This window comes from Myiozetetes cayanensis, unplaced genomic scaffold, assembly GCF_022539395.1.
Source record: "Myiozetetes cayanensis isolate MyiCay16 unplaced genomic scaffold, myiCay2020 scf5-8, whole genome shotgun sequence".
Taxonomy (NCBI): Eukaryota; Metazoa; Chordata; class Aves; order Passeriformes; family Tyrannidae; genus Myiozetetes; species Myiozetetes cayanensis.
Genome location: NW_026087742.1, coordinates 83439591 through 83457982, shown reverse-complemented (window position 1 = coordinate 83457982; position 18392 = coordinate 83439591). Strand labels below are relative to the sequence as shown.

Sequence of the window (18392 nt, the reverse complement as noted above, 5' to 3'; positions counted from 1 at the left end):
AACAAGTTATCAGTCACTTTTAATTTGTAGACTGTAGTTGATTTCTTGTGAATGCATACATTACATCTATAAAAATATCATATTACTGCATGATTAATTCAGTTAAAAAATTAACATGCTGTTAATTTTCAGGGGCTGGGGAACTACTTGGTAGTAATCAAGTTGTCTTATAGTCTCTTAGGAAATAGCTGCTGAAATAAAAATAAATCTCTACTTACTAGCGTAGATGATCTAGCTGTAGCAAAAATACGTGTTTATTGAGAACAAACCATGTTACATCTTTTTATTGTCATTTTACATCCATTAGGATCGAATTGTGTCCATGCCTCTGGACAAGGACCATGAAGTAGCAGTTCAAGCCATGAAACTCTTGATGCTTATGTCACAGTAAATAATTTCTTTTTTAATTTACTGTATTGTTTTAATGGCAACAAGATCTAGATAGAATCCTGATGAGTCTTCCTGTAATCAGTTACCTGTTGGGAAACAGTTGCTCCTGGCAGGATATGAGTTACAGATAACGCTGCCCAAAATGTGGCATTTTCTTTGTGGGAAACACCAATGGTAAGAAAACCCTTGTGCTGAGATTCAATCTGAAAACTACATTTTTATGTCTTTACACTTCCTATTGAAAGGAAATGCCACATATTCATTTTGGCTTTTCTCAAACAGAGCATCTGCCTCTCTTGGAGGAAGTTCCCACTGAAGATGGGGTCCCCACCCCATTTCTGTCCTAGGGTTGCCAGGCCTTGACCAGAAGCTCAGAGAACTCTGCCAGCTTCCCTGTCTCTGCACCTGATGCAGGAGGCCTTAAGCTTTGAGGCTTTTGTGAGGATTTGGACTTTCAGATTCTTGACTTCATGGCAGAGAATCCGGGAGCCATTGAGCCCACAGCAGAGTGACCAGCGAGAAATGAGCATGTGTATGATATTTTGGTTTTGCTGAAGTTCAAAACTAACAGAAAAGTTGTTTTCTTGGGAAATCTGCCTGCCAGCCATAGATTTGGTAGGATAATAGCAAGCTGGAAGTGTGGGGAAAAATTAGACTTACTCTTACAGAAGTAAGAACCTTATTCTAATAAGAATCTTATTCTAATATATCCTTGAGCAGCATGTTTATTTTAGAAATGGCTTTATTTGCAAAACATGTGGAGAATAAATTCTCTGTCCCTCTTTTTCAAAGCAAAATGTGAGTAAAACCCTCACTCCCATTTCATTGGTAATACATTTGAGATGTTGGAACTCAGTGTCTCTTCTGTGTCTGAGAGCAAGTTGAATTCTGCTGATGCAGATGCTTAACTTCCGTGTACAGCATGACACGTTGTCCATTAACCTTGTGGGATTTACTTCTCCATTTAAGACAGAAGTATTAGTCTTTGATAGCTCAGCATGTAAACCTTAATGGACCAATTAATATGATGTTGTAGGTATTTACATTAAATTTCAAGTACATTTGTATGTTGAAGTGCTGCTTTATAGTCTGCTATCTCACTTCGCACTCTACTAGTTTGAGTGGCATTTCTCCAGTCCCCCTTCAACAGGCACATCAGAGCAGCATATGATGCTGTGAACACAGTACGCTTCTCTGAAGGGAGGACAGTTGTTTGGGCCTCACTGGTCATATCTGTGGTTATATTGTTTCTGTGTTCACAGTGTCCATTTCTACATCCCTCGGTTCCCCGTGGTGTGTAGCTGTTGGAACAAAGCACAATGCTGTGTCCATGTATAATGTGTCCCTGTGCTAGGAAGAGCAGCTCACCATTGTTGAAGTACAAAGATTCCAAACACCACTTAGGGCTGCCCTTGTTCTGTGTCTGAACTGACAAGAGCTATATTGGCACTGCAGCTGTTTATCATTTTTGGCTTTATTATAGGAGAGCATATTCTCATTAATGCAAGCTGCAGTTATAAAAGTTTGATCAATGTTTCTTTTTCCCTGAAGCAATTTTTTCCTAATTTTGCTTAAATATGATTTTCAATGTGAATAAATGCCTTCTAAAGTTTTCAGAATGACACTTTTCCATCATAAAATGTAGTTTTCATAAGTAAAATTAATACATTTTGAAACTGTTTTTAATTAGGCTGTGTAGAGGCCTAGCAAATACATTCTTTTCTTTCTTTTTGCTCATCTGTTGCATAGCCATCCTCCTGTCTTCCACTTTGACCCCCCAGTTACTCTGAGCCCTTCTAATTTAGCTTAATTATTGGCCTGATGGAAGTGGGAACTGGGGACTCAGTAAGCAAGTTCAATGACATCTCTTCTCTTTGATAAGACTAGTATGGACCGGTCTGTAAAACCTGTGTGAAGGGAATGCAGACAATATTATTGGTCACATTTACAGGCTTCTTGATAAGAGCCTGCATCAAGATGCTTTTCTAGCAGGGGAAAACTGATGCCTTAGTTCCTACAATAGTGGCAGAAAGGACTTGCTGCTGGCATTGCAGAAGCAAAGACATTCAGAGCTATTGTATTTCGCGTAGGTGTGTCTCATAGCTCAAACCCAGTATCTGGATACTGAGCAGTAATGCTGCTTGATACATGCAGTAAAGCATGAAATGGGGCTGGGGACAGCAACTCCCCTGCCTTGGAGGGACTAATAGAATAATAAATGACAGCTGGTATAAATGGCATGTCTACTAGTATGCATTGGTGTAATTAATTTTTTTGCCACTTTTGTCATGCTGTATTGGCTTCTCCGTGAATGACTCATTTTTGTCATCTGCAAATTTGGCAACTGAATTCTAGTGGCCCAACCTGCATTTTCAATGAGATGTGAGAGACCTTTCAGATCAAGTTTCTATTTATAAAGCTAGAAAAAGGCAAGAATCTCTACCTGATGAATTCCCTATATTCGATTTGAAATCAATAATTATTTTGTAAAAAATAATAAAATGTTAACTGGTCAGGTGCTGACCTTTAGAACATGTCTCTAATATTGGAATAAATATTTTGTTGTTTTGTGACGTGAGTCAGCAAGAAACAAGACCAGAAATAGCTTTCTCCCACTATTAGTCCACTGGGTGCTTTTTCTTGGGGAAGATTTACTATGTCAGTAACTTGCTTTTACTGGCTTCCATAATTGTCTTTTGGGTGAGGATAGTAACAAGACCTCATCACCCATTAACTGCTTTTGTGATGTTTCACAATTGCAAGCAGAGCTGTGCTCCATGTATGTTGGTAACAGGTTTGAGCATCTCTTCACCATCACTTCCTTGCAGTCCTGTGGAATACACTTTGACTACTCTGCGTGCTACTGGCCCATAAAACTACTGTGCTGGCCTTTACATTCTCTCTTGCTAGCTACAGAGGCAGTGGAAACACTGATCTTTTCAACTCACTTATATGTATTACATTATTAAAAAATATTCCCAGTGCTGATTCAAAACCCTCTTGCTATGAATAACCTTGGTTTTTTTTCAAATACACATTTGAATTTTCTTCTTGTCTATCTCTGTGATCGGAGATTTTTTTTCTTCTTGTTTGTTGCATGTTGTCTCAATTGAATGCCAGGTCTTTGGACTAGTAGATTTATATTTTTTTTTGGCTAGTAGATTTTTATATTTGTAAAGCCTGATGCGATCCCAAAACTGAAATGAGCATATGAGGTTTAGCATAATAGAAATTATTAATGGTACTGAATTATGCATAATTGTTAGCATTAATGTTGCAAAGAATCTGACAGGGAATAGAACTAGGAAGAAAATAAAGAGGGAGAAAACATGAGTGACAGTGAGAGACCATGGAATGTTACTGAAAACATTGCCTTTTAGGAGGCAAATTAGATTAGTGTGTCTACTGCTAGACAATTCTGTTAATTTTTGTGTGCTTAATTACCTAAAAGAGTAGAGGGATTTTGGAAAGGAGCAGCAAAAGTAATTATGTAACTGTGGTAGATGTATGGGGGAAGGTTACAAGTGGTGCGGGTAGGGGCACAAATCTACAATTAGCTTGAATATGTAAATAGCACAGGGGAAAATGACTTTGTATTACATTAGTTAAATGTAACTAGAAATTAAACTGAGTTTTGAATGCAAATCACATCAGTCTGTCACAGCATAATCACGGTGCATTGCAACACGCTAATCCTGTTGAAAAGTGGTGGGAAAGGACTACTGTTATATTGTGGTAGCAACCATGTTATCACTTTGCTGATCACCAAAGGGTGTCCTGTAATACCTGCAGTGACAGCAGGGGAGTAAGAATGAGATAACAGAACAAATCAGCCAATTTTTTAACCTAAAATTTTATTGCAGATATTAGAACAGCTTCAACATATAGCTTTTTGGTTGATAGTTCACAGTGCACAAATACTGTTTTTACAATGTGTATTGTCAGATTTGGACATTTAAGTTGACTTAATTTTAAGTGCAAAATGAACTGATTCTTTTTTGATTGAGATGCTATACCTGGGATTACCAGTGTCCCCATAATGTGTACCAGATCTTTCCCTGCACAGCCATTAAAAACAAAGAGCAGGGTGGCAAAACTCTGAAAAGTGCATCAGGTGTGTTTTTATTTTATTGTTGTGATTTTAATGGTTATTCTTGATATAAACAACAGTGCTGCCCAAGTCAGGCAACGCCAGCAGTCATACCTCTTGCAAAATGAAACAAAAAGCAGCAGATATGAAATCTTTCAACTGGTGCCATATTCAGAACAAAATCAGGCTGTGATCTCCCTCTAGGGTATCCCAGCTTCTTCTTTGTGACATGTTCACACTGAAGTGCGGAGAAAATGGTATGTCATGACACTGGTATGTGGAAGGCCATGCCTGTTTATTTTTAGGCACCTAAACACTGGCAGGAACTTCTGGCTTAACCTTTATATGTTACTTGGCCTTCTGAGGGCTGTAAATGTGCAGCAGTGTTATTGCTGTATTTGAAGTATTCTTTGAACATCTTATGTATGTAAAAAAGAAGGACACCCATTTACTGTGGTAGCATTAGTGCAGCTGGTAGCAGGTGTATTTGAGTGCTGCTACTTCCAGAGACAAGTAAAATGCCTAAGCACTCATTTGTATGGAAGTTATGAATAGAAACCTCATTGTATCACAGAGAGTAGTGATTGAACAGTATGTGAAAAGTAGTAGTAGTAGTAGTACACACAGGTATTCCTTCCCATTCAAGAAAGAAAAAGTGCTGAAATGGTGTCATGAGTGTCTGTCAGCCAGTGCTGCAAAGAAAATGGATTTTTCTCCCCACCTTTGCTTCTATTCTGTTAGGGGTGGCTTCCTATGCAGCCAGAGCTATTGCATTTGACCTACTCATATCTTGAGGAGAGAGGAAATAACACTACTATAGATTAATGTAACTGGGGCAAATGCCTAGCCTCTTAGAACACAAAGTCAAAACCAAGAAGTTGGGATTTCAGAAATCACAGAATGGCTGAAGTTAGGAGGGTCATCTGGTCCAACCCCCCCTGCTCAAGCAGGGCCACCAGGACCATATTGCTCAGGACTACATCCAGATGGCTTTTGAGTATCTCTGACAGTGGAGGCTCCACAACCTCCCTGGGCAGCCTGTGCCAGTGCTCTGTCACCCTCACAATAAAAATGTGTTTCCCAATGTTCAGAAGGAGCCTCCTGTGTTTCAGTTTGTGCCTGTTGCTTCTGGTCCTGGGCACCACTGAGCCAGAGCCTGGCTCCATCTTCTTTACTCCCCCCATCAGGTATTTACACATATTGATAAAATCCCCCTGAGCCTTCTCTTCTGAAGCCTAAACAGTCTCAGCTCCCTCAGCCTTTCCTCACGGGAGAGATGCTCCAGTCCCTTGATCATCTTTGTGGCCCTTCATTCCTCTCTCTCCGGTATATCTCTCTTACTGGGGAGCCCAGCACTGGACCCAGCACTCCAGGTGTGGCCTCACCAGTGCTGAGTAGAGGGTAAGGATCACCTCCCCAGGCCTGCTGGTAACACTCTTAATGCAGGCTAGGATACCATTCACCTGCTTTTCATCAAGAGCACATTGGTGGCTCACGTTCAACTTGGTGTCCACCAGGACTGCCAGGTCCTTTTCTAAGGATAGAAATTTTCTGTGGAAAGGCAGTTGCATTAGTACTGTAGAGTCCTCAATTTCTACCCAGAGAGATGGCAGGCATATTACTGAGCTCTTTGAGCTATCTGAACAATTTAGGCAAGGAATTATTTTAAAATAAAGACATTCAGGTATTGCATTCACTGTTTCGATAAATATGCTAAGAAGAGAAAATCTGAAATATAAGGAATAAATTAAAATCTAAAAAATGTATACATTTGTCTGGCATATTCATAAAGGAAATTCCATTTAAGCATAAGGAAGAAGTTTTTCATTGTGGGAGTGGTCCAATACTGGATCAAGTTGACAGAGATGTGGAATCTCTGACTTCGTAGATATTCAAAACCTGATTGGACACAACCCTCATCAATTTGCTCTACCTGATCCTCTTCAGGGAGTTGGACTACGTGATGTGTAGAGGTGCTGTCCATCCTCAGCTGTTCTGTGATTCTGTGTTGGCTCAATCTAGGTCACAGTATGTTCGCATGGAAATTTCTTCTTTTCCAAGCTGTTGACAGTTTTTTTAAAAAAAATATAAAAAATGGCAAAGACATCCTCATGGAAATTAGCACTTTAAAAGAATTAAGTAATAGAGTGACATTGAAAAGAATGAAAGAAACATTGTCAGACCGCTAGTTTATTTCTGTAAAGTCCCCATAGCCTTTTAATATAAAGACTTGCTATATAATGTATTTTTGTTACTGTAAGTGCTCTTTGTTGTCAGTCTTTGTTTTACTCTCACTTGTTAAACTTGTAGAAGTTTAATACATTTGATCATTCATAGCTTCATAGGACACACCAATGCTTATTCATATACCCTAATGCACCATTTTGCCTCTTTCAATTCCTTACTGTTTAACATTAATAAACACATTTTTACTCTATTTCCCCAGTTTTGTAGGTGGTTGAATGAGTCGCATGAATATTTTGCTTTATGTGATTTCATGAAATGTATACTCAGAGCGCTTTCTATCTGTCCTATTACTTCAAATATATGATGAAGGGAATTACATGTTCAAAGAGTCCACCAAAACTTGCCTGAAGTATGTAAGGGAGCTTTTCTTTTTGGTTGAAGGCAAGCATTATCCTGTAATATTGATCCGCCAGTTCTGGAGACATACCATTAGCACTTTCATTTAAAGACCTTTTTAATGGATGCTCCACTGATACTCTCACCTAATGTGAGCTCACGTTTTTTTCAGTCAGGTTGAAGGATGTTTTGGGGCTTTGTGACTTGTAAGAATGCTGAAGGATGTAATGGGTTGGAGACAAATGGGCAAGTGTAGGAAGGACTGCTGATGTTTTTTAGACCACTCCTAGTAAATGAAGAGCATGAATCCTCAGTCGTAGAGGGGGTATTGGACCACAACTGTAGCTGGTTTTGAACTGTTACTACTTGAGGATTGAATGCAGTGATAAATAAAATCCCTTTCCTGTCACCTGGGTGTAGTAAGTGTAAGGATGTCGTGTGTTGCTCTTTCATTCTCTGAAGTAGCTTAATCCAATGACATTGCTGTGGCTGTAAGAAGCAGGTACTTTGAAACTCTAATCCTCACTTTGGGTTCACTCCCCTGGTATCTCTTTGTCGGGTTATTCAGCCTTGATGCTTCAGTTTCCTTTTTGTAAAAGGTTGAAATTAATACCTTTTCTACCTCATAGAGTGTTCTAGGTTTGCTAGCTGGCATGTGGTGTTCTCAAGATGTGTAGCTGAATGAAAAACAAGTGTGACATTTGAGTGTTTGTATTTGTGCAGAGAGGTCACAGTCATAAGCATGCTACCAAGTATGTGTTTTGATTTTTTTCTTACACTCTGTACAAGCCTAGTGTAATAGAATACAGGTTTTAAAATACTGTAACAAATAATTTAAAAATAATTTGTACTGCAAAAGGAAGGCTTCTTATTTTTTATTGTATTCTATGGTGAACATCTAAGCATAAAGGCATGATTTTCCTGTTTTATTACTATTGCTCTTTTTACTATGACCCCTGATCAACTGTAATTATGCTTTAAATTAATGTTCCTGTCCATGCAGTGGGCCTGATTTGTCATGGCTTGCACAGAACTCTGTTTCTATACACAGTGAGTAAAAGAAAGCTGCCAATTAGCATTTTTAGAAATGCCCTACAAAAACGTAGCTGTGTAAACAAGTGGCACGGTTATGGAGAATCAGGTCTAGTAAAAGCTGGACATAGCATTCATACTGTTCTTTGCAGATAAACCTGAACTATAACTTCTGTTGTTATTTTTGCCTAGGAACTGTGAGGATGTGTTATCAGCTGAAGACTGTGAAATGTTATACCAGTTTGTTTATACCACACACCGTCCACTTGCAGTAGCAGCTGGGGAATTCCTTTACAAAAGGTATCTCTGCCTGCCTACTTCTTGCATATTCTCATTTGTTTCGGAATTAAGGTGGATTTATTTAAGGGGGACATTAAGCATTCATTTTACTGCTGAAAGTGCTGAATCAGAAGAGAAAAGCTGTCTGGGGGTAATTGCATGTTTCTGTGCACAGCCCTGGCACAATAGCATGAGAAAAGTGGCAAGACTAACATCGAGAATATGAAACTACTGACTGATCCACAAATGCCACGCTATGTTGAGTGCATGCCCTCTTTCTTTCCACTTTCTTTTCTTGTTGCTTTGCTTCTTACAAGCTAATCTGTCACCTGGCATCTGTGGTTTTCCATAGCTTTGGTAATTAATCACAAAAATGGCCTCCTCCCTTTGGAAGTTGCCTTATACTTTGAATAATGAGAGAGGCAGCAGATTAAAAAGCCCTCCCAATTTTCTGTCAGGTTAATGAAGTACAGGGTTTATCTTCCCCAGGAGTAACTCTTATAAATGGGCAACAATGGTTGCATGAAATGAATGGAGTTGGTGAGCTAAAAGAGAAGAGATAAATATTCTGTCTCTACAGCTGAGAGAAATAATTTTGCCTTACAAAAAGGAATGAAACTAAAAATATTTTGGCAAGAATTTTGTTGGGAAAAATTCAGAAATAATAGTTGTGTTTCCACACATGCAGAATCCCCTCCTACTTGTCTTTTCCTATATAGCTGAATTGTTCACATTCTTGAGTTTGTGGAGCCAAGTCCAACAGAAAGACAAATGCAGATAAATTTCTATTTTGACAAGTCTGCTGTCACATCTACTAGACTTAGTCTTTTGTGTTGGTCCTAATATTCTCTCATAAATCAGGTGTTTTTCGTCTCAGAACTCTGCTGCTTTTTATCATTAAAGTGACTTGCCCTAATAACTTTCCTTTTTCAACTCAGCTGGCCAGTGCAGTTTGGTCACCTTGGCCCTGTAAACCTCATCCTTGTGCTTGTTTGCTCAGTTTTTCTCTCTGGTACTTCTGCCAGTCTAGAAATGTTCATTCCAGTGTGATAGAGATGTTAGTGACACTCTCCTTTTCCCAGTCATACTGTTAAAAGTTGTAGTGTAAATGTTTATGCTTTCCACCCCTGCTGTCCCTGCTTCTTGGTTTGCACAAAATCTCCTCAGTGACTGCATATTTTATCTTAGGTTACTTAGTTGACATAAATTATACCAGCAGAAGCGCTTCCTGAAAGTATAAGCTTTTACTGATGTTTAGTAATGTGGTCCAGCTCTTAAATCAAAGCCTTTTGGTCCTTGCAGTAATCTGTAGGGATGGCCTTCCTGTAGTTATTTTGGGATTAGCACTTTTCATGAGCAGTACAGTCACAGCCATTGTGGAGAAAGGGGGAAATGGAAATTGAAGTGTCATATTGTGCTTCATACTGCAGACAGAAAAAGAAGAACAGATTTTCCACTGTATTTATGAAGCTAATTGCCTCTTATAAATACAAGATACTGTGCTTTCTTTAAGAAGCTGCAATTCTAAGATGTACCGTGATGTGACTAATGGCTGTGAAGTAATATCTCTACTCTGTTGCTAAGGTTTAGATTTGGCCTAGAGCAAGCTCCTTTTCAAGCATGAGCAAATGCCTACCTCATTATATCATCACTTTTGTGGAATCTGCATCTATTGTCCAGAAAGTTTGCAGGGTACCTGTGAAATGATTAGAAATAGTCAGTGCATCCACAGGGATAGCAGATCTCTCATAATGGAAAACAATCCACTCTCTTTTTTCTTTCATCTTGTAAAAAAGTCTAATATTATTTGGGGTAAATAAGTAGACACTTAGGAGGAATACAGTTCTTGGGATTTTGACAGAATTAGTGTTATGTTTGCAAATGAGTATAAGGAGAACGTGGCAGGACTGGACTTACTTCCTCTTCTGTTGGCAGGCTGCTTATTCATGAGGGAGATGAAGAAGTTCAGCCCAAAGGAGGAAGAAAGTTTGGGGCAAGTACTGACCAGTTGAAAAGATTAATACACTTTTTCCTCGAAAGTGAGGTGAGGAGAATAGATGCTGCAGTAAGCCTTTGAAATCCAGCATTGCATGTTAAATTAAGTATTGGCTTCCTTTTGAAAACCGTTTCTGGTGGTGAGCTCTGAAATGTTTGGTGTTTGGAATGTTTTTGCTCCCTAGGTTAAGTTTTTAATGAAGACATTTCTGTTCTGTTGTATTAAAACTAATTCACAACTCTGCTAATAGAGAGAATCAGTGCTAAAGCAGTTTCTGAAAACAAACCTAAAAGACCAGTGCCACTGAGTGAGGGTTTTTTAGTCTGTGTCCATGTCTTTCTGCAGGTGTATATGCCTTGTTGTACCATGGCTCCATGCTCCATTTAAAGTTTTATCGGCTTAAGTGCTGTGCTTCACTGTTTAACTTTTGCAGTGGTGCAGGCCTGTATCTGGCCAAAGTGTCTCAGGCACAGCAGTTTTGAATCTTTCTGCAAAGAATTCCATAGATTACTTGTTTCCAGTCCTATGACTGGATTTTTAGGTGTTATGATCAGCAATATAAGAGCAATACAGAAGCTAATTCTAAGGAGATTATTTAAATTACAAGGGAAAGATATCCTAAAAAGAGAAAATATTTTTTCCTCCTTTTCCTGCTTTTTTCCCCCTATTTTCCTTCTTTGTATCAAATTGAAGACATGGTTAGCCTCAAACAGAATATGTTAGAATACTTTGTGTGAATATATGTGTGACTGACAAAGCTTTGTCATTGGAAAAAGGGAGAGGAACATATGAACCTGTATTTCTTTTATTGGTGTGTTTGCTTCTATAAGCTTGTGTTTTTAATCCCTAGCTACACAAACACGTTGCATACCTTATAGACAGCTTGTGGGACTGGGCAGGCAAGTTCCTGAAGGACTGGGAGTGCATGACAACTCTTCTATTAAAAAATGCTGAAGAAGATGGAGAAGGTGGGTAAGCTGAGGACATTGTTTTTTCTGAATTAATCTCTCCATACTGTTTTTGAAGCTTACCTTAGCTAGTTTAGGATCATTTCATATTGCCGTACCATTTAATCCCGGATTGTGGTCCTCAAGTGTCACAAAAGCAGATGCAACTCAGTGCACTGCCAATGTAATATTTATGTCAACATATTTGTTTTATTCAGTATTCTGTATTTTTGTAATGTTAGTTTAGAAACAATTGCTCAGATAGTGAGTAGGCTGCTGCTTCATCTGAATTCTTTCTTTTTTGTGATGCTGAGACTGATTTACTTACAGCGCTGAGCGATGCCCAGGAAAGTGCTCTCATTGAAATTATCCTCGCAACGGTTAGAGAAGCAGCTGAAGGTCATCCTCCAGTGGGCAGAGGTGCAGCCAAAAAAGTCAGTGCATCTTAGTCTTATTTATTCCCCTCTAGTCACATTCTCTTTGCCTTTTGATCTTTGCCGGATAGCATGTTCCTAGTTGGAGATGTATCTTAGGAAATAAAATGGCATATTTTTGTGAAATGATGCAGTGTCTTTTGACCTCTAGATCTTGTTAGAAGTGGATGTTGAAGGACATGAGCATTAGAGGAAAGCCACTTGAAGCTTGTTATGGACAAATGATGAGCATTTTATCCATGAGATATAGCTGTACAATGATTTGCATCTATTTTAAGGTTAATAAAAAAAAAAGCATCTGGTTTTCTCTGGAAAAGTATCTTTATCTTAGCTTGATATGCTTGAGACAATGCCATGTGAGTTAACCTTTGGTTATATGTAAAATTCTACTCAAATCTCAGAGATTTTGTAATTGAAACAAAATTGTTTATTTGCAGATTCTGTCAGTAAAAGAGAAGAAAATACAATTGGAAGATTGTACTAAAATTACTGAACACTTTATTATGGTGCTTCCTCAGCTCTTGGCAAAGGTAACTTAACAGCTGCTCTGTGAACGCATGTTAAATATTTCATTAAAATTCCTGCAGCATACTCATATCCTGTTTTTTTCTCTGCAGTATTCAACAGATGCACAAAAAGTGGCAAATCTTCTGCAGATTCCTCAGTATTATGATTTAGATGTTTACAGTACTGGACATCAAGAGAAGGTGAATAGCAATTGGGGTAATTGGTTCACGTGGAATGTACTAAATTCATGTGACAACGCCGAGAGTTTAGTGGGTTTTGGAACAAGTAAGAGATTGCTGAAATACAAAGAAATGGTCTCATATCTTAAAGGAAATGGTATTATTCAGGCTTTAGTTTTTTATTTGGGGCTGTCAAAGAAAAGCCATAGTGCTTGTCAGTTCTGATATGCTGTGACTGGCCCTGGTGGGTGATGATTTGTGGTTTCATGTGGTAGGCCCGGCCCAGGGTTTTTTCATTGCTGAGTGGAGAGAGGGTGGATTACACCGTGTGTCTTAACTTGGTGTCTCCCAGGAGTTTACTACAGAATAGGTTTCATTCTCCTTGAAGGCTGACTCCCAGCTGCTGGGGAATGACAGTAACTGAAAGATAAGAATGGAGATAGTATATCTGCTGATGGGAAAGGGATGGTCAGAAATGGATAGATGAAATCTTTGAAATAGCTTAATGTATTCTTAAGCAGGAATGTTTACAGGGAGGTAATGTTAGGCAAACACTCCTAGGTTAATTTCAGCACAAAATGTTAACTGGAAGAGAGAGAGTCAGCAGAACAGCAGGAATTACCTCCTCCTCCTAGGAGTGAAGACCTCAGTTGCTGATGTGATCTGAAAAATTCTCCATCCTCCACTCTTGAGGGAGACAACTTTCATTGGAGACACACCTGTTCTTTGGAAAGGCATATTTTATTCTCTGCCTTTTTCTTCATACGGTGTTAAACACGTATTGCTGAAGTAGCGCATAAAGCAGTTGCTTCATTCTTTAGGAAGATCTAGAGACACAATAACGAAAAAGAACTATAAACACAGGAAAAAAAGTTGTATCCTCTAATCCTGCCCCTCTGCTCCTTAGACTGGCATTTGGTTATAAGACTGCATCTTGGTTATATGGCCTACAGGGATATATGGGCTTAGTGAAATGATTAAAAGCGTAAGTGGATTTCTGTACAATTTACCTACAATACCCCTTTTATTACCTGCAGCATTTGGATGCTTTGCTGAGAGAGGTAAAAGACATTGTGGCCAAACACTCTGACATGTCTGTCCTCGAGGCTTCCTCCAGGACTTATTATATCCTCTGCAGTGAAGAAATTGCCATTTATAGCCAGGTGGATTGTGCTCGAACTCAACTGATAGATGAGTTGACGGAACAGCTTAGCCAGCTACTAGATTGCTTCTGGCAAAAGGTGAGTGTGACTCACTGTGGAGGTAACCAGACTGTTTCACTATGAAAAAAAAAAAGGAAGACAAAAAAAATGAAGGGGGTTATGAAGCTGTTCTCTGCCTGCTGTTTCTGCTTGAAGGGTGCAGAACTTTGAAAGATAGGTTTGCACCTCTGGAAAGATTTGTTGTTCGTATTTTAATGAAGCAGATATATTTTTGCAGGAATAGAGTGAGGAAAATTATAAACAAGGTAGTCCGCACCCACAACAGGGCATTTTATGTCTTTTGGCAGGCTTTTATTGGACACTGAGGTTGTAAATTGTGTCAAGCCAAAAAATCCCCTAACCTCAGATTGGAACTATTTTGTTGATCTGTGTCAGTGTGGGATAATGTGTACTTAGGAGAAACAAAATAAGTGCCAGACCAAATATTCTGGACCTAAACTCTATAGTTGCTTTGTAGTTACTCTAGTACTATGCCAAAGAAACTATGGGCAAGATCAGCTAGTAAGTGCTGTGTATCTACAGATGATGAGACTGTTCCCAAAAAGGTATGTTTCTGTACTTCTGTATATTTGACTGTGCACAAGATGCTCTTTGTGCTGTCACTTTGGCTGTAGGGGGGAAAAGAAACGGTAAACAGCAGTCTGTAGTGCAGATTCGTAGCTTTGGGGGTCTTTGAAATAATGACTTTCCCCTTGAAGGAGGACTGCAAAGTCTCCCTCAAAGTTTTTCATTAGGTCTAAAAAGCAGAAACAGCTGGTGGTGATATGAATAGCTTGCTGGCTGAACTGAACAACAGAAGCCTGCAGCTGATCTGATCAACTGTGCCGTCATGAACAGGTGTCATGCCATGGTATGAGAGTTAACACTGGCAGGTTTTTATTGGACACTGGGATATTGTAAAATGTGTCAAGCTAAAAAATCCCCTAACCTCAGATTGAATTAATTTTATTGGCCTTAAATAGAGATCTATGTCAATGTGGGAGAATGTGTACTTATGAGAAACAAGATAAGTGCTAGACCAGGGATTCTTCAACTCCCCCGTAGTGTGATCCATATCTAAATAAAGAGATTTTTCTCCTGGAACCCCTCCCTTCTAATTCCTGGTTGTATATATCGTCCCCCAGAATCACGTAGTATACTTGTGGAAACTACAGCAATTGCATCTATGGGAAAGTATTTAATATATTTTTAGCTATCTTTGAATGTGATCTGGCAGCTGGAAGCAAAGAAGGTCAGCACCATGTGAACAGTTAGCTTTCCAGAGATCCTTAACAACTGTGTGAAGGACCACGTTAGCCTAATTGCTAGTTTTTACTCTGTGTTAGCAATACTGAAGTCTAGGGAGGCTGCCATGGGGTTATTAATGACAGGGATGTTTCCTTATAGAAAATTTCTGTGCAGTTGTATTGTTTTCTTTTTACTGTAGAGGAAGACACGAGTAGGGTGGTTAAAGGTGAAGATACTGGGGAGGGCTGGAGGAGAGTGATTCAAGCTTGTGGGTTGGTTGGGAAGAGAACATAGTAGTGGCCTTTCCTTTCTCTGGCTAATTGCTTTCTCTTTCCCAACTCTCATGATTTAGGAAGGAGGATTTTGTATGGATGCAGGAGCAATTTCCCGGATGAACTCTACTTTGAGAAGAGTAGCAGCTTTTCATAAGTGAGATGTTCATTTACACAATTTACGTTCTCTTATACTTAAAATGTCAACCTTAAACATGCAAATTGAGAATTACTTTTTGGGTTTAATAGGGTTTTTCACACAGGAATGAAATGCTCTGGTTTTGCAAAGAGAAGTCTTATGTTGAGTTTTGAATACTCAAGATTGCAGTGTTAGATCACAAAAACTTACTTTTTCACCCTTATAATTAATATTTACTTGTTTAATGTTATTGTTCTACATCATCTGAAGTCAAAAATAGGATACATTTAACCTGTTTGGTCAGGTGAGACTTAATTTCTTGCTTAGTGTATAATTATAATTACTTTTTCACTTGCAGTGCCCATGATCTCACCAAGTGGAATCTGTATGACAAGACTTTAAGGTTCCTGGTGTTTGAAATGGAACATGGGAGTTTGCCTGTTCTGGTGAGTTGTTAATATTTAACAGTGAAAAAGGTTTTTCTTGATGAAAGCACAAAAAAAAGAAAATATTAAATAATCTTATATATCAATGTCATATGAGGAAGGAAGATATTGTTTCCATTTCTCAATCTGGGACACTGAGGCTGTCTTTGGTATAAAATTATCATAATCTATAAATTCATGCCTTTATATTAATTTATTTTTGAGATTGTCCAGAACTGTGATAATCATCTGACATCTGGACTGATCCTTTGTCATGTTCAGTACTTCCAATGATTGCGCTGTTTCATTTTCAGTACATATGAAGTTGTTGAGACTGGGAAGACCCCTTTTTAGATTGCTTGTAACCAGAAATTGGAATACTTTGGACCTGTTGCTTACATATGTTGACTCTTGGTGTAATGGTTTGTAATTACCAATTGTCTCAACTGCAGCCTTTTGGTTATCTGATTTTCTCAACTCAAGCTTTGTCTGTGCCAAGATGGAGTTCTGTATTCTAGGATTACAAGGTGAAATACTCTAGGAGTTCTCTCCCTGTTTTCAGGAGAGAACTGGAAGGATTTTTTGGGAAAAGGTGACATTTAGTTGAGTAGAAAGGCTGCAGCCAGTAGGTAGGCTGGATTTCTTTGGATGGAGCATTGGAGCACCAAGATTTGGCTTCTGCTCTGAATTGCCCTCTGGAGTAGTCTACCTTTCATCAAAGACTGCAGAAAAATCATGGGAACCTAAGTTGAAATTTATGAACACACTTTTGGTACATGGGTTTACTTTCCCTTGAACTCATCAAGATGTCAAAGAAGTTCTGCAGAAGCAGCACCTTAGTAATGAAGTTTCTCAGGGGGCAGTGTTTGCTTGTATGTAAACCTATTGAGTTTATTTTAAGGGTCTAAGTACAGTTGAGAAATGGTCGTGCAAGCAGCATGCAGAATGTCAGGCTTGAATGCTTTGTTTAGTCCTAAACTTTTTGCTATTGAACCTTTCATGTAAATAAAGGACATGTGTTTTTATTTTCAGATTATCCTGCCAGCTCTCCAGTGCACATATTTTTCTCTCCTGTGGCAGCTATCTGCAGTTTCAGAAAATTCTACCAAGGTTGGCCACTCATGTAACTTTGAAACCCAGAGTTGTGCTTCTAGAAGTTTAAGTTACTTTTCCTGTTCTCAGATTGCCAGAAAAAAAACAGGCTTTATAAGAAGATAATTAGTCTGTTTTCTTGAGGAAACCAAATTGTGTTTATGCTTTTTTTAGTCTGCAGGAGAATAAGTGAACAATGGTTTACCTCTATTTTTACTGCAAAACATGTGCATCGAATTCCAGGGGCTTGATGGACATAAGGAACTTGTTTCACTGCCAAACAGTTTGTTGTTTTCTTGTTTTAAGCAACAAAGAATATTCAGTGAAAACTCCAGGAAGTCCTGTTGCTTTGTGTCTTTTTTTTTTTTTTTTTGCTTCTTTTAATTTATGTATTTCTGGCAGAAGGTTGAGGAAAGGGGTAATTTTTCTCATCAGCTGACAATTTACTTTTGTAATTGATTTTATAAAGTGCCAAGCTCTGGCAGGTATTTCAGAAGACAGTCTAGCTTAAGATACCAGAAAGGAAAACTCTTATTATGCATTGGTTCGCTTGTGAATGTGTACCTATGGGACTGATCTTCATGGTGATTTCTGACTACACTGACTGCTGCTCCTTCTGTCATTCTGTCCCCGTCCCTGGTGCTCCTGTGCATACAGGACAGGACGCTGACATGGACATGTGTTTTGTGTGAGAAACGCTAGCTGGGAGATTACCCATTTGGAGACTGATTCACTGCCTATTCCTGTCCCATTCCATTCCTGTGTGGATGTCCACATCTCTCACTGCTCTAGTATGTTCTGCCTTTCACTCCAGACACAGTTAGCTTAACTGGTAATGGGGCAGCACATTTTTTAATTTGGCCTTTCATACGGGAGCAGATTTTGATTGGAAGCACAGTGTGACGGCCCACTCTGCAGGGCCAAATCTGGATGTTGGCAGAGAGAGAAGTTCCAGGAGCCAAAAACCCAACCATTTCCTGAACAGCAGCTCTAGGACTGTTACTTCCCCCTTGCTCCTCCCCCAGCAGTGTTAAAGCAATGTGTTGCTCCTCCCCTGGTTCTCCTCAGCGTGTCCTGGGATGGATCCCCTTTCTTATAAATATACAGTTGCACAGCATGAAAGCCAGCCCTCTTGTAAGGGCATTCCTCTTACACTGAGAGCTCAAGGCTCAGTGTAGCGCAGCTGGGACCTGGTGGAGGATCAGAAAGTCCTTTGTGTGGCTCTAGGCAAACAGTCTCTGATGCTGGATTCAGCTTAGCAAACAGAGGTGTCTTAAGTTTCTGAGTGCCAAAGTTAAACTCCATTCCCTCTGTAGTCAATAGAGAGGGGAAGAAAAGCAACTCCAGATTGCAGTGCACACTGAAGATTAGGTGGGATAGACCTGAGTTTTTTATGACTCTACTTCCATTGTTACCACTGCTTTATAAGGATAAGATGAAGTAAATAAGGGAATACATGCTGCCTACCCTAGAGAATGAAAAACAAAGAGTTTGTGACTTCAGCAAGTGTGACAGATGCAAGTTGTTCATGGCTAGTAAGATGTTGTACCATGAGATGTCAGCTTCTTTCATAATGT

At 39.1% G+C, this 18392-nt stretch overlaps 1 protein-coding gene across 2 annotated transcripts in view; it reads left to right on the top strand.

Moving 5' to 3' along the window:
• Nucleotides 1–18392, top strand: part of LOC126648402 (cohesin subunit SA-2-like) — a 59848-nt gene that overhangs the window by 25099 nt on the left and 16357 nt on the right. For both annotated transcript variants that reach the window (XM_050331296.1, XM_050331298.1), the window contains exons 13-23: nt 308–387; nt 8288–8395; nt 10310–10418; nt 11221–11338; nt 11648–11751; nt 12189–12281; nt 12369–12458; nt 13475–13678; nt 15240–15316; nt 15657–15744; nt 16756–16833. In XM_050331296.1, the coding sequence (XP_050187253.1) occupies nt 308–387; nt 8288–8395; nt 10310–10418; nt 11221–11338; nt 11648–11751; nt 12189–12281; nt 12369–12458; nt 13475–13678; nt 15240–15316; nt 15657–15744; nt 16756–16833 (1149 nt within the window). The remainder of the gene's footprint in view (nt 1–307; nt 388–8287; nt 8396–10309; nt 10419–11220; nt 11339–11647; nt 11752–12188; nt 12282–12368; nt 12459–13474; nt 13679–15239; nt 15317–15656; nt 15745–16755; nt 16834–18392) is intronic.